This window comes from Microcaecilia unicolor, chromosome 1 (assembly GCF_901765095.1).
Source record: "Microcaecilia unicolor chromosome 1, aMicUni1.1, whole genome shotgun sequence".
NCBI lineage: Eukaryota > Metazoa > Chordata > Amphibia > Gymnophiona > Siphonopidae > Microcaecilia > Microcaecilia unicolor.
Genome location: NC_044031.1, coordinates 216440428 through 216464527, shown reverse-complemented (window position 1 = coordinate 216464527; position 24100 = coordinate 216440428). Strand labels below are relative to the sequence as shown.

Here is a 24100-nt window from a genome sequence, read left to right as displayed (position 1 = left end):
AGAGGTACTGAGGAGCTGCAGAGCGAATGCACTTATAAGTCAATAAGAGGAGTTTGAACTGTATGTGGAAACGGATAGGGAGCCAGTGAAGTGACTTGAGGAGAGGGCTAATATGAGCATAGCGACATTGGCGGAATATTAGTCGTGCAGCAGAATTTTGAACAGATTGAAGAGGAGAGAGATGGCTAAGTGGGAGACCTGTGAGAAGCAAGTTGCAATAGTCTAAGCATGAGGTGATGAGTGTGGTTAAGGGTTCTGGTAGTGTGCTCAGAAAGGAAAGGGCAAATTTTGGTGATATTATAGAGAAAGAAATGACAGGTTTTAGCAGTCTGCTGAATATGTGCAGAGAAGGAGAGAGAGGAGTCGAAGATGACCCCAAGGTTACAAGTTGATGAGACAGGAAGGATGAGAGTGTTATCCACAGAAATAGAGAATGGGGGAAGAGGAGAGGTTGGTTTAGGTGGAAAGATAAGAAGCTCAGTCTTGATCATGTTTAGTTTCAGATGGCGGTGAGACATCCAGGCAGCAATGTCAGACAGGCAGGCTGATACTTTGGCCTGGGTTCCTGCTGAGATTTCTGGTGTGGAGAGGTAGATCTGGGAGTCGTCAGGGTAAAGATGATACTGAAAACCATGGGATGAGATCAGAATACCAAGGGAAGAAGTATAGATGGAGAAAAGTAGAGGTCCCAGGACAAATCCCTGAGGTACACCAACTGACAGTGGGATAGAAGTAGAGGAGGATCCACCATATACTGAAATAAGCTGGGAGAGCTAAGAAGAAAACCAGGAAAGAACAGAGCCCTGAAATCCCAGTGAGGACAGTCCTATCTATGTGCTAACCTTGCCTGGTCAGTGCTGAATATCAGGTTCTAAGTGTGGACTGCCCCCCGAGACAGCCAGCTCCCAGTTATGCACTAACCACAAAAATTCAGCGGAGATAACTGGTTATCTCCCGCTGAATATTCGCAGATAGCCGGTTATGTGCGATTTAACTGGTAAGTGGCTACTGCCGACCGGTTAAATCACTTTGAATGTCGGGCCCAGTATGTCCTAGGGAGAACTAGGATTTGTCTTGCCACATTCTCATATTACAAGGAAGTAATTCTATAAGGAGCTACGTAAAGTTAAGCAGCATGTACACACATAAAAGTCGGTATTTTATCATTTACAAGTGTATGTATAAAGTTACTACTACTACTATTTACTACTACTACTACTACTACTACTATTTAGCATTTCTATAGCGCTACAAGGCGTACGCAGCGCTGCACAAACATAGAAGAAAGATAGTCCCTGCTCAAAGAGCTTACAACCTGGGCACCTAGAGCGGAGGTCCTGAGTGGATCGGAGTGGACCTGGATGTCACCCCGGAGAAGGCTGTAAGGATATGCAGATGAGCTGCAAGTCCTCCACAGCACCTGAAAGGCAGCCGGTGGTAGAGCTGGGCACCTCTCAGCTGAGGAAAGGCTTACCAGGGGTTAGGCCGAAGCCAGCATTCCTGCCCCTGAGGGTCGCCTGATCCTAGCCAAAAAGCCAAAAGTTCTTAACAATACTGTTTCTCTGACAATAGCCTCAAATTTAAAGATTTATCGACCTCTGAGAACTGCTGCAAATTTACAGCTAAAGATACCTTCATATCAGACTGGAAGACTGTAGGAGATCCATTTTTATGGTGGCTGGTCCAAAATTACATACAGTACAGAATGCGGAGCATTTTTAAAAGAACTGAAAACTTTATTATTTGCTTGAGCATTTGGTGATGTTATCTAAGTATAGTCTGTTGTTCATTTTGGAATCAGGAGTATTTTAATAGCGTTTTATGTTTGCTTTGTTTTTTATTTTTTGTATATATTAGAAGATTATGTATATTTTGATATTGTTCACCGCCGAGAATGCAAAGATTGTGCAGAATATAAATACTGATAAAATCAAAATAAATAAACGTGCCTGTAAAAACAATTATCTGGCTATACGCTGTTCTGTGTGTCTATCTATATCTTTGCTAGCTCATCCTTTGCAGATGGTCAATCACATGGGCAGAGTCTGCCCATGCACGTAAGTGACTTAATCAATACTAGGCAGGAGCATTTACACCAGCTCTATGACTGGTATAAGCCTTGGCACCCTCTAGGCAATTCTACAATTGGGCACCTCCATTTAAGCACCCCAAGGATGCAAAGTGGGAGCCTACTGAATAACAGTATCTGGGCCACCACATTCCATTACAGGACACTGGCATAATCTGGTATTGTCACAGCTAACATTCATGTGCCCTGTTATTACACCAGTATAAAAGAGTAGGAGTGAAACAAAGAATCTCAACAGCCGATGGCAAGTAGAAGTAACTTTATTCAGCACCAGATGTATATGTGACCAGACACAGAACTGTGTTTCGATGGACCTCTCGTCTGCTTCAGGGGTCAAACATTACATATAAAATAAATACATACACAAAAATGTTAAAAGCAAGAAGGCCTTCAATTTGCATATAAAAACATAAAAATAACAATAGAAGTAACAATCAAAATAATAATAATAAAAGTAACAACGCCAATAAGGATAACAATAATGAAGTAGTAATAGTAAAATCAATAACATGAATGGCATATTAAAATCATCATAAGACAGAACGAGGACAAAAACATAATCAAAACTAATGCTAAAAAAACCGAAGAGACACATCATGAAAAGTAACAGAACTGACCTTGTGATGAAAATCACAAAATGTGGGTGCAGAAGTAAAGAAGAATCTGATAATAATATCTAATTAAAAATAAGGATGAAGAACCGTTATAAAATCAAGAAAGGAGGAACACTGGAACACATACAGGCTTATTTTCAAAGAGAAGGACACCCATTTTTCGACACAAATCAGAAAATGGGCGTCCTTCTCACAGGGTCGCCCAAATCGGCATAATCGAAAGCCGATTTTGGGCATCCCCAACTGCTTTCCGTTGCGGGGATGACCAAGTTCCCGGGGGCGTGTCGGAGGCATAGCAAAGGCGGGACTTGGGCGTGCCGAACATATGGGTGTCCTCGACCCATAATAAAAAAAAAGGGCATCCCTAACGAGCACTTGGACGAATTTACTTGGCCCTTTTTTTGTTACAACCAAGCCACGAAAAGGTTCCAGAACTGACCAGATGACCACCGGAGGGAATCGGGGATGAGCTTCCCTTACTCCCCCAGTGGTCACTAACCCCCTCCCACCCTCAAAAAACATCTTTAAAAATATTTTGTGCCAGCCTCTAATGTCATACTCAAACTTGGGCGCCCCTTTCGATTATGCCCCTCATAGTAATCCAAATATATTTGATAAAAGTCAATGCTCAAAGATTAGTGACATGGTTGTGAATAAAATGCTAAAATGAAAAAAAAAATTTTTTAAATGTTGTAAGGAAGAGAATAAGAGTTGGGAGATTAACAGAAGTTTTGGGAAAGTGCTGGAGTATGCAAGTGAAAGTATGACTGTGTAACAAGGCTGACAGTGTGAAATTTTTATTGAAACAACATCTCAGTTACAACATAGAGCCTCCGGCTCAATAATATTCTTCTTTATTGTTAACTCTAATGAATGTGAGTTAACAATAAAGAAGAATATTATTGAGCCGGAGGCTCTATGTTGTAACTGAGATGTTGTTTCAATAAAAATTTATAAGTTCTAAAAAAAAAAAAAAAGAAGAAGAAGAAGATTTCAATTTTTGAGAAATGGTGTGAGAATTGGAGAAGTTTAATTTGTAACTAGTAAAAAAAGGCCTGTTTCTGACACAAATGAAACGGGCGCTAGCAAGGTTTTCCTCGGAGTGTGCAAGTTTGAGAGAGTGTGTGTGAGAGTGACCGTGTGAGAGAGAGAGTGTGAATGTGCGAGTGTGTGTGTTTGACAGAGAGAGAGATTAAGACAGGGTGCGAGTGTGTCTGTGAGAGAGAGAGTGTGTGTGATTCTCCTCTCTCCCATGCCCCCCCCCTCCAGCCACCCAGCGATTGTCCTCTCTCCCCTGCCCCCCCAGCCACCCAGCGATTCTCCTCTCCCCTGCTCCCCCTCCAGCCACCCAGCGATTCTCCTCTCTCTCCCCTGCCCCACCTCCAGCCACCCAGCAATTCTGCTCTCTCCCCTGCTCCCCCTCCAGCCACCCAGCGATTCTCCTCTCTCTCCCCTGCCCCACCTCCAGCCACCCAGCAATTCTCCTCTCTCCCCTGCCCCCCTCCAGTCATCCAGCAATTCTCCTCTCCCCTGCTCCTCCTCCAGCCACCCAGCAATTCTGCTCTCTCCCCTGCCCCCCCTCCAGGCACTCAGCAATTCTCCTCTCTAACCTGCCCCCTCCAGCCACCCAGCGATTCTCCTCTCTCCCCTGCCCCCCTCCAGCCACCCAGCGATTCTCCTCTCACCCCTGCCCCCCCTCCAGCAACCCAGCGATTCTCCTCGCTCCCCTGATTACTTCCGTCAAAGCGGCCACGTTATAGAAAAGCCCTGCCCATCTCTAGCATTTCCTTCGAGTCCCGCCCTCGCGGAAAGAGGAAATGATGTCAGAAGGCGGGAATCTGAGGGAACGAACTCGAAGGGAAGGCTGGAGACGGGCAGGGCTTTCAATGATACGGCCGCTTTGACTGAGGTAATCAGGGGAGCGAGGAGAATCGCTGGGTGGCTGGAGGGGGGCAGGGGAGAGAGGAGAATCGCTGGGTGGCTGGAGGGGGGGGGGCAGAGGAGAATCGCTGTTCTGCGCAACGGGACACGTCAGTCACAGCTCATTTATATAGTCAAGCAAGCAGGCTTCTACTGTGGGAGAGTGACGTCAGGAGATGGTTACGAATGCAGGCAGAGACACCGGAACGTTATTATATTAGATTGTCTTGCAACGTAAATGCTGCTTGGTAAAGGCAGATAGTGTTCTAGAACCATGTGCAGGTACACGAGCACAGTAGTGAGAGAGAAGTACTGTAGAAAGAGAACCGTTAGTTGTTGAATCTGGCAGAAGAAACAGACAGCTGTGGGAAAAAGAATGGCTGAGTCTGTGAGGAGTAATTTGGGTCAGAACTTGTTTAATAGCCTTTCATTTTTGAAGTGCTATGATGTTCAGACTGTATGTGAACAGGCTATAACTGAAGCTTTGTGTGAGACAGCTTTGATTTTAGTGTCGATACTAAAACGTTTGAGAGAGTGAGAAACTGAAACGGATGTGATTCTGTTTATTTGAAAGTAAATAAGAATTGCTTTTATTCCTTGAAACATTACTGCTGTAATGAGTTTGGGAAAATTTTTAAAGGAAATTGTTGAATTCCTGACACTGTATTTTGAGATTTAAAGCTGAGTTAATTTCTGTGATTGAAAAGTAACATCAAAAACTGAAATTAATAATGCTAGTTGAATATGGAAAAATTGAGATTATATTGGATATAAAGTTTGTTCAGCTTTCTGATTTGAACTTCAGAGGATTGTTATTTGCTTTGCCTGATCTGAGGTAGTGAACTTTTGTGTAGCAGTGCTGAATTGAATTTCTGCTGTTCTTTATCAATAACCTTGTTTGGCTGGAATGTTAATTTCTTTTCCAAGGAAGGAACAATTTAATTTGGATCTGCTAAATAATCCAAAACTGTGCTGAATTTTTGTAGTTTTGTTCCAGTTCTGATTCTGCTGAAGAGTTTATTAATACTAATGTTCTAACATTAGTACCATTAAAAATTTTATAAGCTTTGAGTGGCTGGTTCCAATCTCAAAATGGCTGCTGGGACCTTTCACGCCAGTCTTGTGTGGCTGCCACAGGAAGTCTTGGCAGCCATTTTGAAAGACCAGCAGCATTGGGCAGGAACGTGGAGTTCACTCCTGCCTCCGAAGAGGTTACTAGATCACCCTGGCTTTTTAAGGTAGGCCCAGGGAGTGCCAACCAGTGGTCGGGCAGCCCAGGGGCCAGATCTCTGTCGGGGATGGGTGGAGACAGCGACCCAGAGGGACCTGTCTTCTGCAGGGGTGAGGAAGGGTGAGCGGGCAAGCATGATGATTTCGTTTCTGGCCGACATCGAGTGGCAAATTTCAGATATTGATTTAGTATCTGTCAGCCTCTATAAGTGGGATTAACTGCTAAAATGACTATGTCTATGTCAAATAATAGTACAAATAAAAGTGCTAGATTATTATTCTTTTTTTTTAACCTACACTCAATATAGCGACACGCTGTCTATGGTCATGCCCACACTTCTGCAAGCCTCATACGTACCATTATGGACCAGGGCCTGTATTTTCTCTTAAGCTAGTTGGTGACAAAGTGGCACTCAGGTTTTAGTAAACATATTGTTGTGACTTCCTTACCAAACAGCACGTGTTAAAATAGGGCCCTGATGGCATAGTAAAATGTTACAGGAATCACAACAGTTTTATAACATGTGCCCCTCTTGCCTTCATATTAACTTAAGTAAAAGCAATAAAACTCCCCAGCAGTTCAATCTGCTTCTCATTCACTGTCACCCAGGTTACAGGCTGTCACTAGCATCCTTCCCAACATCTGTCTGTACAGAGCAGTTTCAGAGCTGGGATAATGCTAAATACACTCAGAGTACGGAAGCTGAAGTGGGTGTCACAGGAAAAGTGAACACAGACCAGGGGCGTATCTGAGGTTCGGCGGTAGGGGGGGGCAGGGGCTAGAGTGAGGGGGCACATTATAGCCCCCCCCCCAGCCACCGCCGCCCCCCCCACCGCCGTCAACCCTCCCACGCCTACCACCGTCATCCTCCCCCGCCTATCGCCGTCACCTACCCCCGCCGAGGTCCGCTTCCTCCTGCCGGTGCCTTTAAAAATATTACATCAGCTGGCGGGGGACCCCAACCCCCGCCAGCTCAGCCGAGGTCTTGTTTTAAGTTCTTCTTCCTCGTGCTATTGAAAGCTGCAGCCTGCATCCCTTCCAGTTTCGGACGGTGTCTGATGTCGCATCACGTTGACGTCCTGCACGTACAATGTGCTGCGACGTCAGACTCCGTCTGAAACTGGAAGGGATGCAGGCTGCAGCTTTCAACAGCATGAGGAAGAAGAACTTAAACAAGACCTCAGCTGGGCTGGCGGGGGTTGGGGTGCCCCGCCAGCTGAAGTAATATTTTTAAAGACACCGGCAGGAAGAAGCGAACCTCGGCGGGGGTAGGTGACGGCGACGGCGGGGGAGGGTTGACGGCGGTAGGGGGGTCCAGGGCGAAATCTGTGGGGGCCCAGGCCCCTGTGGCCCCACGCAGATACGCCCCTGACACAGACAACTTTACGTGCGGGAGAGGAGAGGAGGAGTGAATGGGGAGGGATCAGAACTATGCTGCCCTTGTGTGTTGAAATTTTTTTCATTGAAAATAAACAGAAGGTATGCGGCTAACACTGGAGTAATTTTGCACAGCACAAAAGAGGAACAGAATCTTAATAGAAGTCCCTTGTGAAAGCACTGGCAGGAAAGCCCTCTAAGGATGGTGTCACCTTCTTCTTTGTGTAAGCTCAAGGCCAGGGAAAAAATGGACTAAGTTTAATCGCTACTAAACAAAATCCCTTTATGAACAGCCAGATATGCAACACACAGTAACACATCTGTGGCCAGACCCCTTGGTCTTCCTTCCCTCCTGTTTGACTGCTGGAAAGTGTGTTGAGTGCCCTGTGACATCTTATCTGGTAGTCCTATAGTGTACAGGAGTCGCTCTGCCCCCTCTCCTGAACTTACATGTCTTTGATGTACAGTAAGGGAAAGATGTGTGGGCACACTTATAAGACTGTGCTGGCACACAAAGAGAGGTCATTCAACGTCCTTTCAATCCCTTTCCACACTGCAGCCTGTCCAAATTCCTCAACACATCAGTCTATCAGCAGTAGCCATTCTTGTGTGAGTCCCGGGCAGTGCCCCCTCTGTCACATGCCAGCCAGCTTACACAAAGCCTTGGAAGCACTTGCACTGAAAGTGATAGGTCACAGCTCACACGCACACAGACACACTGGAAGACCAGCCTAGCGGTTACAGTCGTGATGAAAGCCAGGGTTTAAATCCTACTCCACTCCTGCTGTGCCATGTGACCTAGGGCAAATCACTCCACCCTTCAGTGCCTCAGATATTTATTAACCTAACTAATGCGTGCCCTGGCACCTTCATGCACCTCCATAATACTAAACAGACCTCATTAATATTGTGGCCAGTATTAAATAATAATAACACGTTAGTGCAAGAACACAGGTTAGCAATCCAGCCCTTACACTGAATGTCCTCTGTAGCTGAAACTCCTTGAGCTCATATTTGGAAAAAATGTGCAAAGATATTTTGGTTTGTGGTTCAAGGTACAGTTTATTTGATTACCCATTTAGAGTCAGACTATCAAAGTGGTGTACATAATTAAAAGTATAAAACAAAAGTACAAATATAGCATGCCAGTAACATCATACACAAAAATACATAAAACGAAAAGTACAAGAGAGAGAGTCAACCAGACAGGTTTGCTAGTGCCCGACAGGCCCTGTGAGGGATCAACTGGGTGTCCCAGTAGGTGATCATTCAGTCATGAAAGACCTCCTGAAATAAGTGGGCTTTGAGCATACTTGGAAGGGTGTTTAGTGTCCGTATTGCCAGTGGTTGGGTGTTCCACAGAAAGGGGCCCACGACATAAAACAGTGACTTACGAAACGTGTACAATAGCACCTCGTGGGGTCCAGTTCTTTCACTGGCAGTGGCTTATTTATTTATTTTGATTTTGCTCACACCTTTTTCAGTAGTAGCTCAAAGTGAGTTACATTCAGGTACACTGGATATTTCTCTGTCCCAGGAGGGCTCACAATCTAAGTTTGTACCTGAGGCAATGGAGGGTTAAGTGATTTGCCCAAGATCACACGGAACAGCAGTGGGATTTGAACCGGCTAACTCTGGATTGCAAGGCCAGTGCTCTAACCACTAGGCCACTCCTCCACTCCACTACTAATTTTCTACCTGCGTCATTATTATGAGATTATATTTTATATTTATGTTATTTGTGCAGAATTGTTCTGACTCCTGAAGAAGACGCTTTGTACGCCGAAACACAGGACTGTATTGAGTCCATTTTATTAAATGTTTGCCCTTGTATTGGAATTTGATTGGTCTACCGCCCTTTCTTTATATATTTCTAGTTTACTGATGTTTTTCACTTTGTATGAATTTGTAGTTTAATGTTTTCATTACAAGTGTTTACTTGCGATCCACTTAGTACAGGTTACTGCTGATTTTATGGAATATAAGTCAATCAAATAAATAAATAAATGAATAAATAAATAAAAGAATTTAAGTTACAATCCAAACCCTGCTGATGTTCTCCACACCTGGTGATGCATGCTGCTATTCTCCTGAATTGCAAATGCCATTAGATCACTCAAACTAGGATGTTTCAAATAAAAGCTGTGGTAAGAGCATGGTAAGGGGTGATTACTGAATTTTACCCTGAATAAATTTTCTAAGGGGCCCTTTTACAAAGCTACAGTAAGCACTAACACATACTTATCGTAGCAAAAAATGCCATACTGCGGGGTGCACTGAAACGTCCTATGGTAATTTGGGGATGTGCACACGCTACCCATGCGTTAAAAAAAAAAAAAGATACAGGGGGATATTTCTGGGACTGGGCATGTTCTGCACTAATCAGTTAATTCAGCTACACTGCCGTGCACTAACTGATTAGCATATGCTCCCTTACTGTCAGTATAATGGGTGGCGGTAAGGAGTCATGCGCTAATAGCAAAATTAGTGCATGGTCATTAATTTAAAAAAATAGAAAATTCAGCCATTTTACCCCAGTGACAGACCTGCGGAAGGAAATGCTAAGTCCACTTTTTATTGATGTTTGGTAAAAGGGCCCCTAAATCTTTTATGTCCCTTCTCCCTCCTCCTTTAATTTTCCTTTCAAGTCTATGAAGCCAAATTAAATCCCTGCTGCTCCTCTGTGCTGACAGGGACTTGCAATGTTGGTGTAGGTGTTTAAAGCGCGAATTGTACATGACTCCCACAACCTACAACAATGGAGCAAGAAAGGCATCCTCCAGTCTTCACCCAAAGCTGGTGCAAGGATAGTGGGTGCCCGAGACAAACCTTCATCCTTACACCCCCCTCCCCAATTAACTGTTGTGCCCTAGCCTGCCAACTCCCCTCCCCCAAGATTTTGAACTCAACAATCATGATCTCCACACAAGAATCCTATAAAAATGCATATACACTGATGGTTCTCTGGGTTCATGTGGCTGTCAGAATCTACTGTCTTGCTTTGACCGCTGCTGCACTTTGCTGCCCTTAAGCTGCTGCTATGCTAGGCGACCGCCTAGTCTTGCCTAACGGTTGAGCCAGCCCTGTCTTCAGCAGCAGTTCAGTTCTAGTTCTGGGACTTCTGGAGGCTTGCTCTAGAGCAGCAGATGCCTACACAGAGATGGCTAAGGCATCACCTAATTGTCCAAGTTCTTCTGACTCTGATGGAATAGATTCCTTTAGGGACCAAAGACTGAATATGCAGCCTGCTGAAGCTCATAAGAAGGTAACCGTATCCTCTGTGAGGCATAAGTTTCTGCTTATTATTATTTGCGTAAGTACAAAAGCATTGCCATACTGGGACAGACTGAAGATCCATCAAGCTCAGTATCCTGTTTCCAGCAGTGGCCAATCAGGTCAAAAGCACCTGACAAGATCCCAAAAGAGTAAAACAAATTTTATGCTGCTTATCCCAAGAATAAGCAGTGGATTTTCCCCATGTCCACCATAGTAATAGTTTATGGATTTTTCTTCCAGGAACGCAGCCAAACCTTTTTAAACCCTGCTAAGCTAACTGCTTTACTACATTCTTTGGTCAATGAATTCCAAAGCTTAATTACAAGTTGAATGAAGAAATATTTTCTACATTTTGTTCTTATCGCATCTGGAGCTAGGTACTATTTTGCCTCTGTATCTGATGTCACATAAAAATCAAAGTGGCCTAGCCAGTCTATCCAATAAGACTAATAAAGTCATTCCACTGCAGTTTCAAGGTTAAGTGGCATGACTTCCCTCAATCTCTCCAGAGCAGAAACGGGAGGGGCTTACTGCTTGAAAATCCGGAACTACTGCCGGGCTACCACAAGCAGCCCGGCAATAGTTCCTACCCCCAGTGGGCGCCATTTCCGGCACAACAAAAATATATATATTTTTTGTAGTGCAAGTGTTTACCCAGCAGTAATCGGGCAGTGCTGTGCACTGCCCAGTTACCACCGGGTTAGCACAGGAGCCTTTACCGCCACCTCAATGGGTGGTGGTAAGTGCTCCCCGCAAAATGGCTACATGGTAAGTAGTTCACTTACCGTGTGGCCATGTCTTAGAAATAAAAAGACAGCTTTTTACCCACTGCGGTAAAAGGAGGCCTCGGCACGCATCAAAAACACATACTGACGTCAGCGAAGGACCACTTTTACTGCCGCTTCGTAAAAGGGGTCCCAACAAAACAAATCATTAACAAGCTGGCTCCAGATTCTAAATTCCACCTCTGCAACACACTGAATAACCTGAAACTAGTGCAATGTTTTCCCTTTGTTTTGTTCTTCTTTCCCTGTTCTTTCCACAATCTTTATCCAGATGAGCTCTATCTGGACCTTCTACATTTTACATTACATGACTGAGAAAGACTACTGAAATTCTCTACTGAAAGGAATTCATATCACTAACATTTCTCATCTTCAATTATTCTAAAATACTGCTATTAGACTAATTAAAAGTGCATAAAAATGGGATCATATCATCCCACTACTAAAGGAGAAACATTGGCTACCAGTAGCTCACAGGATCCCTTCCAAGATTACTTGCCTAGTATATAAACTTTTTCATTTTGGGACTCTTACATCCCTGTCTCAATACATCATTCCACACACTCCATCTAGAACACTGGGTTCACTCCAATAGCATCTTTTAGTTGTACCCCCTTTTCGCCACATCCATTTGGACTCAACACAAAATTCTATATTTATTGTAGCAGGCCCTGCTCTCTGGAACAGCTTACCAAATTATTTACGATGAGAACCCTCTTATACCTGTTTTAGGAAAATTTGAAATCCTTTTTATTTCAGGATGCATTTGGTACCCAGTAAAATAGAAAGGAAAACAGAAGTGGACTCTTCAGCTCAGCAGGTGCTTAGATCTTTACAGCACTACTTTTTATTCCCTTATCTCTTGTTTGTCCTGTTTGTCTGTCCTAATTAGATTGTAAGCTCTGTCGAGCAGGGACTGTCTCTTCATGTTCAAGGGTACAGCGCTGCGTACATCTAGTAGCGCTATGGAAATGATAAGTAGTAGTAGCAGTAGTAGTATTAATATTTTAATTGATGTAACTGTTTTTCTTCTTTTACTCACTACTATTTTACTAAGTTACATTTGCTGTAAACTGCTGTGATGTATTGTCCAAACAGTGGTAAAACAAGCAAAATAAACTAAACATTAACAGGATGATGCCATTTTTGAGATGCCCCCTTCTGTCCCATGGTTTTGTTGGCGGAGATACTTACTGCATGCGCCGCAGGTGAAGCAGCCATCATGGTACAGATTCCCCATAGCCTGGCAGGCCTGACTGGCTCCATATACACCTTTGTTGCACTTCACACAAGTCCCTGAAACAGAAAGAGAGAACAAGGAGGTCAACAATGACAAGCACTGAAGACAAAACAATGACAAACACAACAGAGCAACAGCCCACGGTACCCAGTACAGATATGAGAGGAGACAAAATGGAGAGCAGCCTGGTGCAGTTGCCAGTAGTTGCAAATTGGCACCTTCTGGCTCTCATGCAAGGGTTCTGAACGGCAGTCCTCAGTCCAAAGGCAGGTCTGATTTTCATCATATTCAAAAATAAACAAACTAACCCATTTCTCAGGCCAAATATATAAATATTCAATGTGGACGACTGAAAAACCAGGGATGCCCCTCTGTCCTCCCTCACCACCCTTAAAGCTTTTGAGGGCAAGAGTAGAAGAAATCTAAATAATAAAAAAGGACAAACAGCTCAATGGCAACCAAATACACAACACTGCTTTGTTAATATGATGAGGATGCCAAGAATATTCTAAGAAATTCAAAATGTAAACTGTTGAACAGAACACTCAAGGAAGAAGATTTAAAGAGAGACAGAGAGAGAGCATGAGCATGTACGTAATACATGAAAATAAGAAGGGCACAAATTTTATTCTAAACAAAATGTGAAAATATAAGCAATAAGATATATTTTGTAAAAATGAAGCAACAAAGTCAAGAAATAGGTAAGTAAGACAGTGTTCTAAGGAAGCTGATCTAATGTGACTAATTTAAAGTGGAGAAACATACCGGCTGATACTCAGCTGAACGTTGCTGGCTAAATTAGCCCCAGATATTCCAGAAATCAGCACTGAACATCCAGGGTTAATTTAAATTGTACTGCCCACTGGAGCTTAGGCAGGTACCGGCTGAATATCGGCCAGCACCTGCATGGGGGTTTCTGCCCAGGTCTGGATCCCTCCTCTCACACCCCAAAACGGCCTCCCCTTTCCAATCTCTCTTCCCACCTTCCCCATGAGGCTTCCGCTAGAGGACAGGGCAGCCATTTTTAATAGGCTGCTGCATAGAGCAGGAGTGAATATCATTCTTGCCCATTTGCCCCAGTAGACCATCAGGGACTGGTTTGGTATAAGCCAATCATCAGAATTAAATGTGTAGCATGATGTTGTGTTGGATCAGATACATATATATACACCAATATATTTGTCATTTCTTGTAACAGGACTATCTAGGTAGCCCCGGGGGGGGGGGGGGGGGGGGGGGGGGGGGGGGGGGGCCTTCAGGGGTTAAGGGGTTTGGGTCTATGTTTATCTTTCTTCAGGGGGGAGGGGGGATGGGACATCAGAAGGGAGAGCTGTTTCGGGGGAGGGGGGGGAGCCATAACTGCTCTGCTGCTACCCAGTTAACCACACGCTGTATATTCAGATCAGTGCCCAGTTAGTCAGTGACTAAAGTTAGGACAGCCTTTTTGCTGTACTAACTTTAGCTGCTTCCTTAACCAGTTAGCGATTTGAAAAAGGCCACTAACCAATTAAGACCCAGCTCCTCCCAGGCTCCACCCACAAACCACCCTGGCACTAACGAGACAGTACAGAGGAAGTCTGTGGTGACACTCAGTGGCACTGTCAGTTAAGTGCTACTCAGTATCAGTGCATTGCCTCATACAAGTGACTGAAATGACCAAGAGCCATTTAAATTGATTTGAATATCTGCTGGATTGTTTTCATACAATTCAGTTGATAATGTCTCCTCATGGTTGAGATTTCTGCTTCGTGCTTGAGGCTGTGTTTGCGTTTGAAGCTTGTTGCTCAGCTATGCCTCATCATTCTGAAGATCCCAGGAGCACTGCTGTGCCCATCACTATGAAGATGACCATTTTGAAAAAAAGGTCACGATATGAGGTTACAATAAGGTAGACAATGAAATAATTTTTACTAAATATTTGTTCTTAGAAGTGACGGATGCATAAACAGCTTCTCAAAACCTGTGACACGGTTCATTACAATATGAGCACAGCATGGCACAGTGGATCATTGAGTGAAGAGAAGGGGAAGCTATGAATCAACTGGGGTCAGCGGCACTGCACCAGGAAGGAAGATGGGCAGACTGGATGGGTCTTACAGTCCTTGCCTGCCCAGTGTTTGTATGGGACTCCCATGATACAAAGTCAAGTATGAACATGGCACAAGTAGCTAAAATAAAGATTCATCTAAGGCAAGTACAAGGCCAACCACTAATGGCACTCTAATTACAGAAGAAAAAAGCATGATAATATAAAATATGAAAACAAAGTATAAAAAAAACCCAAAACAAAATAAAACAAGTTGAAAAGTACACACGTATAAAGTCGGAAAACGGTGCATTTCCTCCTCCTCCTTTTGTAAACTCATGCATGTCTGTTCAGGGACAGGGTGTGAAAGACACTGGGTGTCTCAGTGTGACAGGCAGTGCACGCGCGTGTGTTTGTGTGTGTGTGCGTGTGCACTCTTTCTGCCTTTACATACAGATGGACAAACATATAGACAGATGGAGCCTCCCAAATAAGCTCCACTGCTTGGGTGAGAAAGGAGATCTAGGAGTAAGAACCATTATGAAAAGTAAAATACAGCTAAGAAAGAGGAAAACAGATGTTTGAAAGCATCTAGCAACCAGGACTGCTCCGAGTTCAAAGTGAGAGAAAAGAACAGCAGATTCCCCTGTACAAAACCCTTAGGGAGACATTCCCTGCCCAATTAATCCTGACTAATTAGTTTTCTTACAGGATCAAGCTGGGAGGATGATTTAGCAAACCATGGGTAAAACAACAGACAGTGAAAAGGGCTGAACCTTACACAGTGGGCTCCCTTCAGCACATGGAAACACAAGTACCCGAAGCCCGGCAGAAATCCTTGGCAGCACAGGTGCCAACTTTGTGGGCGCAGTGAGTGCTTGAGCATCCCCAATACTGCACTAGTTCCTTAACGTTGCCTAGGAAAGAAAGGACACTTTTTGTTGAGTTGAGCAGTAGGGGCTTGTGATAGAACTCCATGATTTAATTAGAAAGAACTCCCTTACAGAGGCATCGCTGCTATTAATCTGTGCTTCCAGAAGTCACCCCCTGGACTTCAGAAATGTTTGTCATTCCGCACATAGCTCCTTTGCAATCTGTCATGTCCCTAGTGGTGTTGCAAATAACCAAGCCAGAAACATAACTGGCCTCAAAAGAAAGTTGGCAGTGCTTTCAGGAAGTAACCTGAAAGTTTCACAGGGATCCACAAAACTAACCCCTCCACAGAGGAAAAAAAAGCTGCAAGGAACCACTAGTGCTATACCATAGAATGCAGAGAAATAGAAAACTTTTCTCTCTCTTCTCTCTTTATTTTTTGTTCTCATTTTCCTCTGTGCATCCTTCAGGGCCCAGGAAAGATGGATATTCTTTTGTTTAACACCTTGCTGCAAATCATAACCCCTCACCCCTGAGTGTGACATCAGCTCTGACGCCCTCGCCAGTACCACCCTGTCAGATCCAGCGAGTCAGATGCAGCTTAGCACACTCCTGCAACAAGTCAGATCCACCAGGAATTTTGCAGGATCTGTTCCACAAATAAAAACATAAGAATAGCCAAATGGGGTCAGACCAATGGTCCATCTAGTCCAGTATCCTGTTTCCAACAGTGGTCAAGCCAGATCACAAGTACCTGGCAGAAACCCAAACAGTGGCAACATTGTATGCTACCAATCCCAGGGCAAGCTGTAGCTTCCTCAGGTCTGTCTCAATAGCAGACTATGGACTTTTCTAGGAACGTTTTAAAACCCAGATACGCTAAAGCGAATGCTACATACCTGTAGAAGGTATTCTCCGAGGACAGCAGGCTGATTGTTCTCACTGATGGGTGACGTCCACGGCAGCCCCTCCAATCGGAAACTTCACTAGCAAAGTCCTTTGCTAGCCCTCGCGCGCCCGCGCGCACCGCGCATGCGCGGCCGTCTTCCCGCCCGAAACCGGCTCGAGCCGGCCAGTCCAGTATGTAGCAAGACAATACACTTCAAGGGAAGACACAACTCCAAAGGGGAGGCGGGCGGGTTTGTGAGAACAATCAGCCTGCTGTCCTCGGAGAATACCTTCTACAGGTATGTAGCATTCGCTTTCTCCGAGGACAAGCAGGCTGCTTGTTCTCACTGATGGGGTATCCCTAGCCCCCAGGCTCACTCAAAACAACAACATTGGTCAATTGGGCCTCGCAACGGCGAGGACATAACTGAGATTGACCTAAAAAATTTACCAACTAACTGAGAGTGTAGCCTGGAACAGAACAAACAGGGCCCTCGGGGGGTGGAGTTGGATCCTAAAGCCCAAACAGGTTCTGAAGAACTGACTGCCCGAACCGACTGTCACGTCGGGTATCCTGCTGCAGGCAGTAATGAGATGTGAATGTGTGGACAGATGACCACGTCGCAGCTTTGCAAATTTCCTCCATGGTGGCTGACTTCAAGTGGGCTACCGACGCTGCCATGGCTCTAACATTATGAGCCGTGACATGACCCTCAAGAGCCAGCCCAGCCTGGGCGTAAGTGAAGGAAATGCAATCTGCTAGCCAATTGGATATGGTGCGTTTCCCTACAGCCACTCCCCTCTTGTTGGGATCAAAAGAAACAAACAATTGGGCGGACTGTCTGTGGGGCTGTGTCCGCTCCAGATAGAAGGCCAATGCTCTCTTGCAGTCCAATGTGTGCAGCTGACGTTCAGCAGGGCAGGAATGAGGACGGGGAAAGAATGTTGGCAAGACAATTGACTGGTTCAGATGGAACTCCGACACAACCTTTGGCAGAAACTTAGGGTGAGTGCGGAGGACTACTCTGTTGTGATGAAATTTGGTGTAAGGGGCCTGGGCTACCAGGGCCTGAAGCTCACTGACTCTACGAGCCGAGGTAACTGCCACCAAGAAAATGACCTTCCAGGTCAAGTACTTCGGATGGCAGGAATTCAGTGGCTCGAAAGGAGGTTTCATCAGCTGGGTGAGAACGACATTGAGATCCCATGACACTGTAGGAGGCTTGACAGGGGGCTTTGACAAAAGCAAACCTCTCATGAAGCGAACAACTAAAGGCTGTCCTGAGATCGGCTTACCTTCCACTTGGTAATGGTATGCACTGATTGCACTAAGGTGAACCCTTACGGAGTTGGTCTTCAGACCAGACTCAGACAAGTGGAGAAGGTATTCAAGCAGGGTCTGTGTAGGACAAGAGCGAGGATCTAGGGCCTTGCTGTCACACCAGACGGCAAACCTCCTCCAATGAAAGAAGTAACTTCTCTTAGTGGAGTCTTTCCTGGAAGCAAGCAAGATGCGGGAGACACCCTCTGGCAGACCCAAAGAGGCAAAGTCTACGCCCTCAACATCCAGGCCGTGAGAGCCAGGGACTGGAGGTTGGGATGCAGAAGAGCCCCTTCGTCCTGCGTGATGAGGGTCGGAAAACACTCCAATCTCCACGGTTCTTCGGAGGATAACTCCAGAAGAAGAGGGAACCAGATCTGACGCGGCCAAAAGGGAGCAATCAGAATCATGGTGCCTCGGTCTTGCTTGAGTTTCAACAAAGTCTTCCCCACCAGAGGAATGGGAGGATAAGCATACAGCAGACCTTCCCCCCAATCCAGGAGGAAGGCATCCGACGCCAGTCTGCCGTGGGCCTGAAGCCTGGAACAGAACTGAGGGACCTTGTGGTTCACCTGAGATGCGAAGAGATCCACCAGGGGGGTGCCCCACGCCTGGAAGATCTGTCGCACCACACGGGAATTGAGCGACCACTCGTGAGGTTGCATAATCCTGCTCAACCTGTCGGCCAGACTGTTGTTTACGCCTGCCAGATATGTGGCTTGGAGTACCATGCCTTGACGGCGAGCCCAAAGCCACATGCTGACGGCTTCCTGACACAGGGGGCGAGATCCGGTGCCCCCCTGCTTGTTGACATAGTACATGGCAACCTGATTGTCTGTCTGAATTTGGATAATTTGGTGGGACAGCCGATCTCTGAAAGCCTTCAGAGCGTTCCAGATCGCTCGCAACTCCAGAAGATTGATCTGTAGATCGCTTTCTTGGAGGGACCACCTTCCTTGGGTGTGAAGCCCATCGACATGAGCTCCCCATCCCAGGAGAGACGCATCCGTGGTCAGCACTTTTTGAGGCTGAGGAATTTGGAAGGGACGTCCCAGAGTCAAATTGGAGCAAATCGTCCACCAATACAGGGATTCGAGAAATCTCGTGGACAGGTGGATCACGTCTTCTAGACCCCCGGCGGCCTGATACCACTGGGAGGCTAGGGTCCATTGAGCAGATCTCATGTGAAGGCGGGCCATGGGAGTCACATGAACTGTGGAAGCCATGTGGCCCAGCAATCTCAACATCTGCCGAGCTGTGATCTGCTGGGACGCTCGCACCCGCGAGACGAGGGACAACAAGTTGTTGGCCCTCGCCTCTGGGAGATAGGCGCGAGCCGTCCGAGAATCCAGCAGGGCTCCGATGAATTCGAGTTTCTGCACTGGGAGAAGATGGGACTTTGGGTAATTTATCACAAACCCCAGTAGCTCCAGGAGGCGAATAGTCATCTGCATGGACTGCAGGGCTCCTGCCTCGGATGTGTTCTTCACCAGCCAATCGTCGAGATATGGGAACACGTGCACCCCCAGCCTGCGAAGCGCCGCTGCTACCACAGCTAGGCACTTTGTGAACACCCTGGGCGCAGAGGCGAGCCCAAAGGGTAGCACACAGTACTGGAAGTGGCGTGCGCCCAGCTGAAATCGCAGATACTGTCTGTGAGCTGGCAGTATCGGGATGTGTGTGTAGGCATCCTTCAAGTCCAGAGAGCATAGCCAATCGTTTTGCTGAATCATGGGGAGAAGGGTGCCCAGGGAAAGCATCCTGAACTTTTCTTTTACGAGATATTTGTTCAGGGCCCTTAGGTCTAGGATGGGACGCATCCCCCCTGTTTTCTTTTCCACAAGGAAGTACCTGGAATAGAACCCCAGCCCTTCTTGCCCGGATGGCACGGGCTCGACCGCATTGGCGCTGAGAAGGGCGGAGAGTTCCTCTGCAAGTACCTGCTTGTGCTGGAAGCTGTAGGACTGAGCTCCCGGTGGACAATTTGGAGGTTGAGAGGCCAAATTGAGGGTGTATCCTTGCCGGACTATTTGGAGAACCCACTGATCGGAGGTTATAAGAGGCCACCTTTGGTGAAAAGCTTTCAACCTCCATCCGACAGGCAGGTCGCCCGGCACTGACACTTGGATGTCGGCTATGCTCTGCTGGAGCCAGTCAAAAGCTCGCCCCTTGCTTTTGCTGGGGAGCCGCGGGGCCTTGCTGATTCGCACGCTGCTGACGAGAGCGAGCGCGCTGGGGCTTAGCCTGGGCCGCAGGCTGTCGGGAAGGAGGATTGTACCTACGCTTGCCAGAAGTATAGGGAACAGTCTTCCTTCCCCCGAAAAATCGTCTACCTGTAGAGGTAGAAGCTGAAGGCTGCCGGCGGGCGAACTTGTCGAATGCGGTGTCCCGCTGGTGGAGAGACTCTACCACCTGCTCGACTTTTTCGCCAAAAATGTTATCCGCCCGGCAAGGCAAGTCCGTAATCCGCTGCTGGACTCTATTCTCCAGGTCGGCGGCACGCAGCCATGAGAGCCTGCGCATCACCACACCTTGAGCAGCGGCCCTGGACGCAACATCAAAAGTGTCATAAACTCCTCTGGCCAGGAATTTTCTGCACGCCTTCAGCTGCCTGACCACCTCCTGAAAAGGCTTGGCTTGCTCAGGGGGAAGAGCATCAACCAAGCCCGCCAACTGCCGCACATTATTCCGCATGTGTATGCTCGTGTAGAGCTGGTAAGACTGGATCTTGGACACGAGCATAGAGGAATGGTAGGCCTTCCTCCCAAAGGAGTCTAAGGTTCTAGCGTCCTTGCCCGGGGGCGCCGAAGCATGTTCCCTAGAACTCTTAGCCTTCTTTAGGGCCAAATCCACAACTCCAGAGTCATGAGGCAACTGAGTGCGCATCAGCTCTGGGTCCCCATGGATCCGGTACTGGGACTCGATCTTCTTGGGAATGTGGGGATTAGTTAATGGTTTGGTCCAGTTCGCAAGCAATGTCTTCTTCAGGACATGGTGCAAGGGAACAGTGGACGCTTCCTTAGGTGGAGAAGGATAGTCCAGGAGCTCAAACATTTCAGCCCTGGGCTCGTCCTCCACAACCACCGGGAAGGGGATGGCCGTAGACATCTCCCGGACAAAGGAGGCAAAAGACAGACTCTCGGGAGGAGAAAGCTGTCTCTCAGGAGAGGGAGTGGGATCAGACGGAAGACCCCCAGACTCCTCGTCAGAGAAATATCTGGGATCTTCCTCTTCCTCCCACGAGGCCTCACCCTCGGTGTCAGACACAAGTTCACGGACCTGTGTCTGCAACCTCGCCCTGCTCGACTCCGTGGAACCCCGTCCACGATGGGGGCGTCGAGAGGTAGACTCCCTCGCCCGCATCGGCGAAGCTCCCTCCGCCGACGTAGTCGGGGAGCCTTCCTGGGAGGTGGCCGCGGTCGGTACCGCACGCGGTAACCGACGTCGGGGACCTCAACCTGGGCGATGGGCCAGCCGGCGCCACGCTCGACGGTACCGGTGGCGCAAGCACCGCCGGTACCGGAGGGGTAGGGCGCAACAGCTCTCCCAGAATCTCTGGGAGAACGGCCCGGAGGCTCTCGTTTAGAGCGGCTGTAGAGAAAGGCTGAGAGGTCGATGCAGGCGTCGACGTCAGTACCTGTTCCGGGCGTGGAGGCTGTTCCGGGCTGTCCAGAGCGGAGCGCATCGACACCTCCTGAACAGAGGGTGAGCGGTCCTCTCGGTGCCGATGCCTGCTGGGTGCCGAATCCCTCGGCGACCCAGAGCTCTCGGTGCCGACACGGGGAGGAGACCGGTGTCGATGCTTCTTCGATTTCTTCCGAAGCATGTCACCGGAGCTCCCCGGCACCGACGAGGAGGACGTCGAATCCACCCGTCGCTTCCTCGGGGCCGAGACTGAAGAAGGTCGATCTCGGGGGGGCTGTACCGCAGGAGCCCTCAGGGTAGGCGGAGACCCACCCGAGGGCTCACCGCCACCAGCAGGGGAATGGACAGCCCTCACCTGCACTCCACCCGATGCACCACCGTCCGACGACATCAGCAGACGAGGTCCTGGTACCACCGACGTCGATGCAGCTATCCGATGTCTCGGCGCCGATGCAGAGGCCCGATGCCTCGATGCACTCGATGCAGGGGCGGCCGAGAAAGATGGTCTGGACGCTGACGACGTCGATGCACTCGAAGATCCCGGTGCCGATGCCGACGAAGAGCCCGAGAACAACACGTTCCACTGGGCTAGTCTCGCTACCTGAGTCCGCCTTTGAAGCAGGGAACACAGACTGCAGTTCTGAGGGCGGTGCTCGGCCCCCAGACACTGAAGACACGACGAGTGTCGATCAGTGAGCGAGATAACCCGGGCGCACTGGGTGCACTTCTTGAAGCCGCTGGAAGGCTTCGATGTCATGGGCGGAAAAATCACGCCGGCGAAATCAAAAGCCGAAATGGCGAAATTCGAAGCACCAAATTTAGAGGGAGAAAAATCTCGACCGAGGCCGAAAAAAGGCCTACCCCGACGACGAAAGAAAACTTACCGGGGCAAAAAAGCTGGAAGTACGGGGAGGATTTACACGAAACCCGGCGGGGGGTTTGCGGCGACAAGGACAAAGCTTTCCCGAAGGAAAAAAACACGTTCAAACAAATTGGACGCGCGAGGTCGACTTTCCGGGGCTCGACACGGCGAAAACACGACCGTACCGAGTGCGGACAAAAGAAGACTGGCCGGCTCGAGCCGGTTTCGGGCGGGAAGACGGCCGCGCATGCGCGGTGCGCGCGGGCGCGCGAGGGCTAGCAAAGGACTTTGCTAGTGAAGTTTCCGATTGGAGGGGCTGCCGTGGACGTCACCCATCAGTGAGAACAAGCAGCCTGCTTGTCCTCGGAGAACCACTGTTACTATATTCTCCAGCAAAGAGTTCCAGAGCTTAACTATTTGTTGAGTGAAAAAATATTTCCTCTTATTTGTTTTAAAAGTATTTCCATGTAACTTCCTTGAGTGTCCCAAAGTCTTTGTACTTTGGGAATGAGTAAAAAAAAATCAATTCACTTCTACTCGTTCTACATCATTCAGGATTTTGTAGACCTCAATCATATCTCCCCTCATCTGTCTCTTTTCCAAGCTGAAGAGCCCCACACAACCTCTTTCGCCTCTCCTAACACGAGAGGAGTTCCATCCCCTTTATCATTTTGGTTGTTCTTTTCTGAACCTTTTCAATTCCACCATATCTTACATAGTAACATAGTAGATGACGGCAGAAAAAGACCTGCACGGTCCATCCAGTCTGCCCAACAAGATAACTCATATGTGCTACTTTTTGTGTATACCTTACTTTGATTTGTACCTGTGCTCTTCAGGGCACAGACCGTATAAGTCTGCCCAGCACTATCCCCGCCTCTCAACCACCGGCTCTGGCACAGACCGTATAAGTCTGCCCAGCACTATCCCCGCCTCCCAACCACTGGCTCTGGCACAGACCGTATAAGTCTGCCCAGCACTATCCCTGCCTCCCAACCACCAGTCCCGCTTCCCACCACCGGCTCTGGCACAGACCGTATAAGCTGCCCAGCACTATCCCTGCCTCCCAACCACCAGCCCCGCCTCCCGATCTTGACTAAGCTCCTGAGGATCCATTCCTTCTGCACAGGATTCCTTTATGCTTATCCCACGCATGTTTGAATTCCATTACCGTTTTCATTTCCACCACCTCCCGAAAATGAAAATGGTAATGGAATTCAAACATGCGTGGGATAAGCATTTGAGATACAACGACCAGAACTGAACGCAGCACTCAAGGTGAGGTTGCACCATGGAGCAATTAAAAAGAGGCATTATAGTATTTTCGGTCTTATTTACCATCCCTTTTCTAATAATTCCTAGCATCCTGTTTGCTTTTTTGGCTGCCGCTGCACACTGAGCAAAACACTTCAGTGTATTATCTACAATGACACCTAGATCTTTTTCTTGGTTGCTGGTCCTCAAAGTGGACCCCAGCATCAGGTAACTACAATTCAGATTACTCTTTCCAATGTGCATCACTTTGCATTTGTCCACATTAAATTTCATCTGCAATTTGGATGCCCAGTCTTCCAATTTCCTAAGGTCTTCCTGCAATTTATCACAAACCACATGTGTTTTAACAACCTTGAATAGTGTTGTGACACCTGCAAATTTATTCACCTCACTCGTCATTCTGATTTCCAGATCATTTATAAACAGGTTAAATACCACCAGTTCCAGTACTGATCCCTGCGGCACTCCACTGTTCACCCTCCTCTACTGAGAGAAGTGACCATTTAACCCTACCCTCTGTTTTCTGTCCAATAACCAATTCCTAATCCATAGAAGGGCATTGCCTCCTATCCCATGACTCTTTAATTTTTTCAGGAGTCTCTTATAAGGAACTTTGTCAAAAGCTTTCTGAAAATCTAGATACACTGCATCAACTGGCTCACCTTTATCCACATGTTT

General features: G+C 47.3%; 1 protein-coding gene across 2 annotated transcripts in view; it reads right to left on the bottom strand.

The window, feature by feature from the left end:
- LIMD1 (LIM domains containing 1) overlaps positions 1 to 24100 on the bottom strand; it is a 226931-nt gene that overhangs the window by 94649 nt on the left and 108182 nt on the right. For both annotated transcript variants that reach the window (XM_030204291.1, XM_030204299.1), the window contains one exon: positions 12487 to 12588. In XM_030204291.1, coding sequence (XP_030060151.1) covers positions 12487 to 12588 — 102 coding nt within the window. The remainder of the gene's footprint in view (positions 1 to 12486; positions 12589 to 24100) is intronic.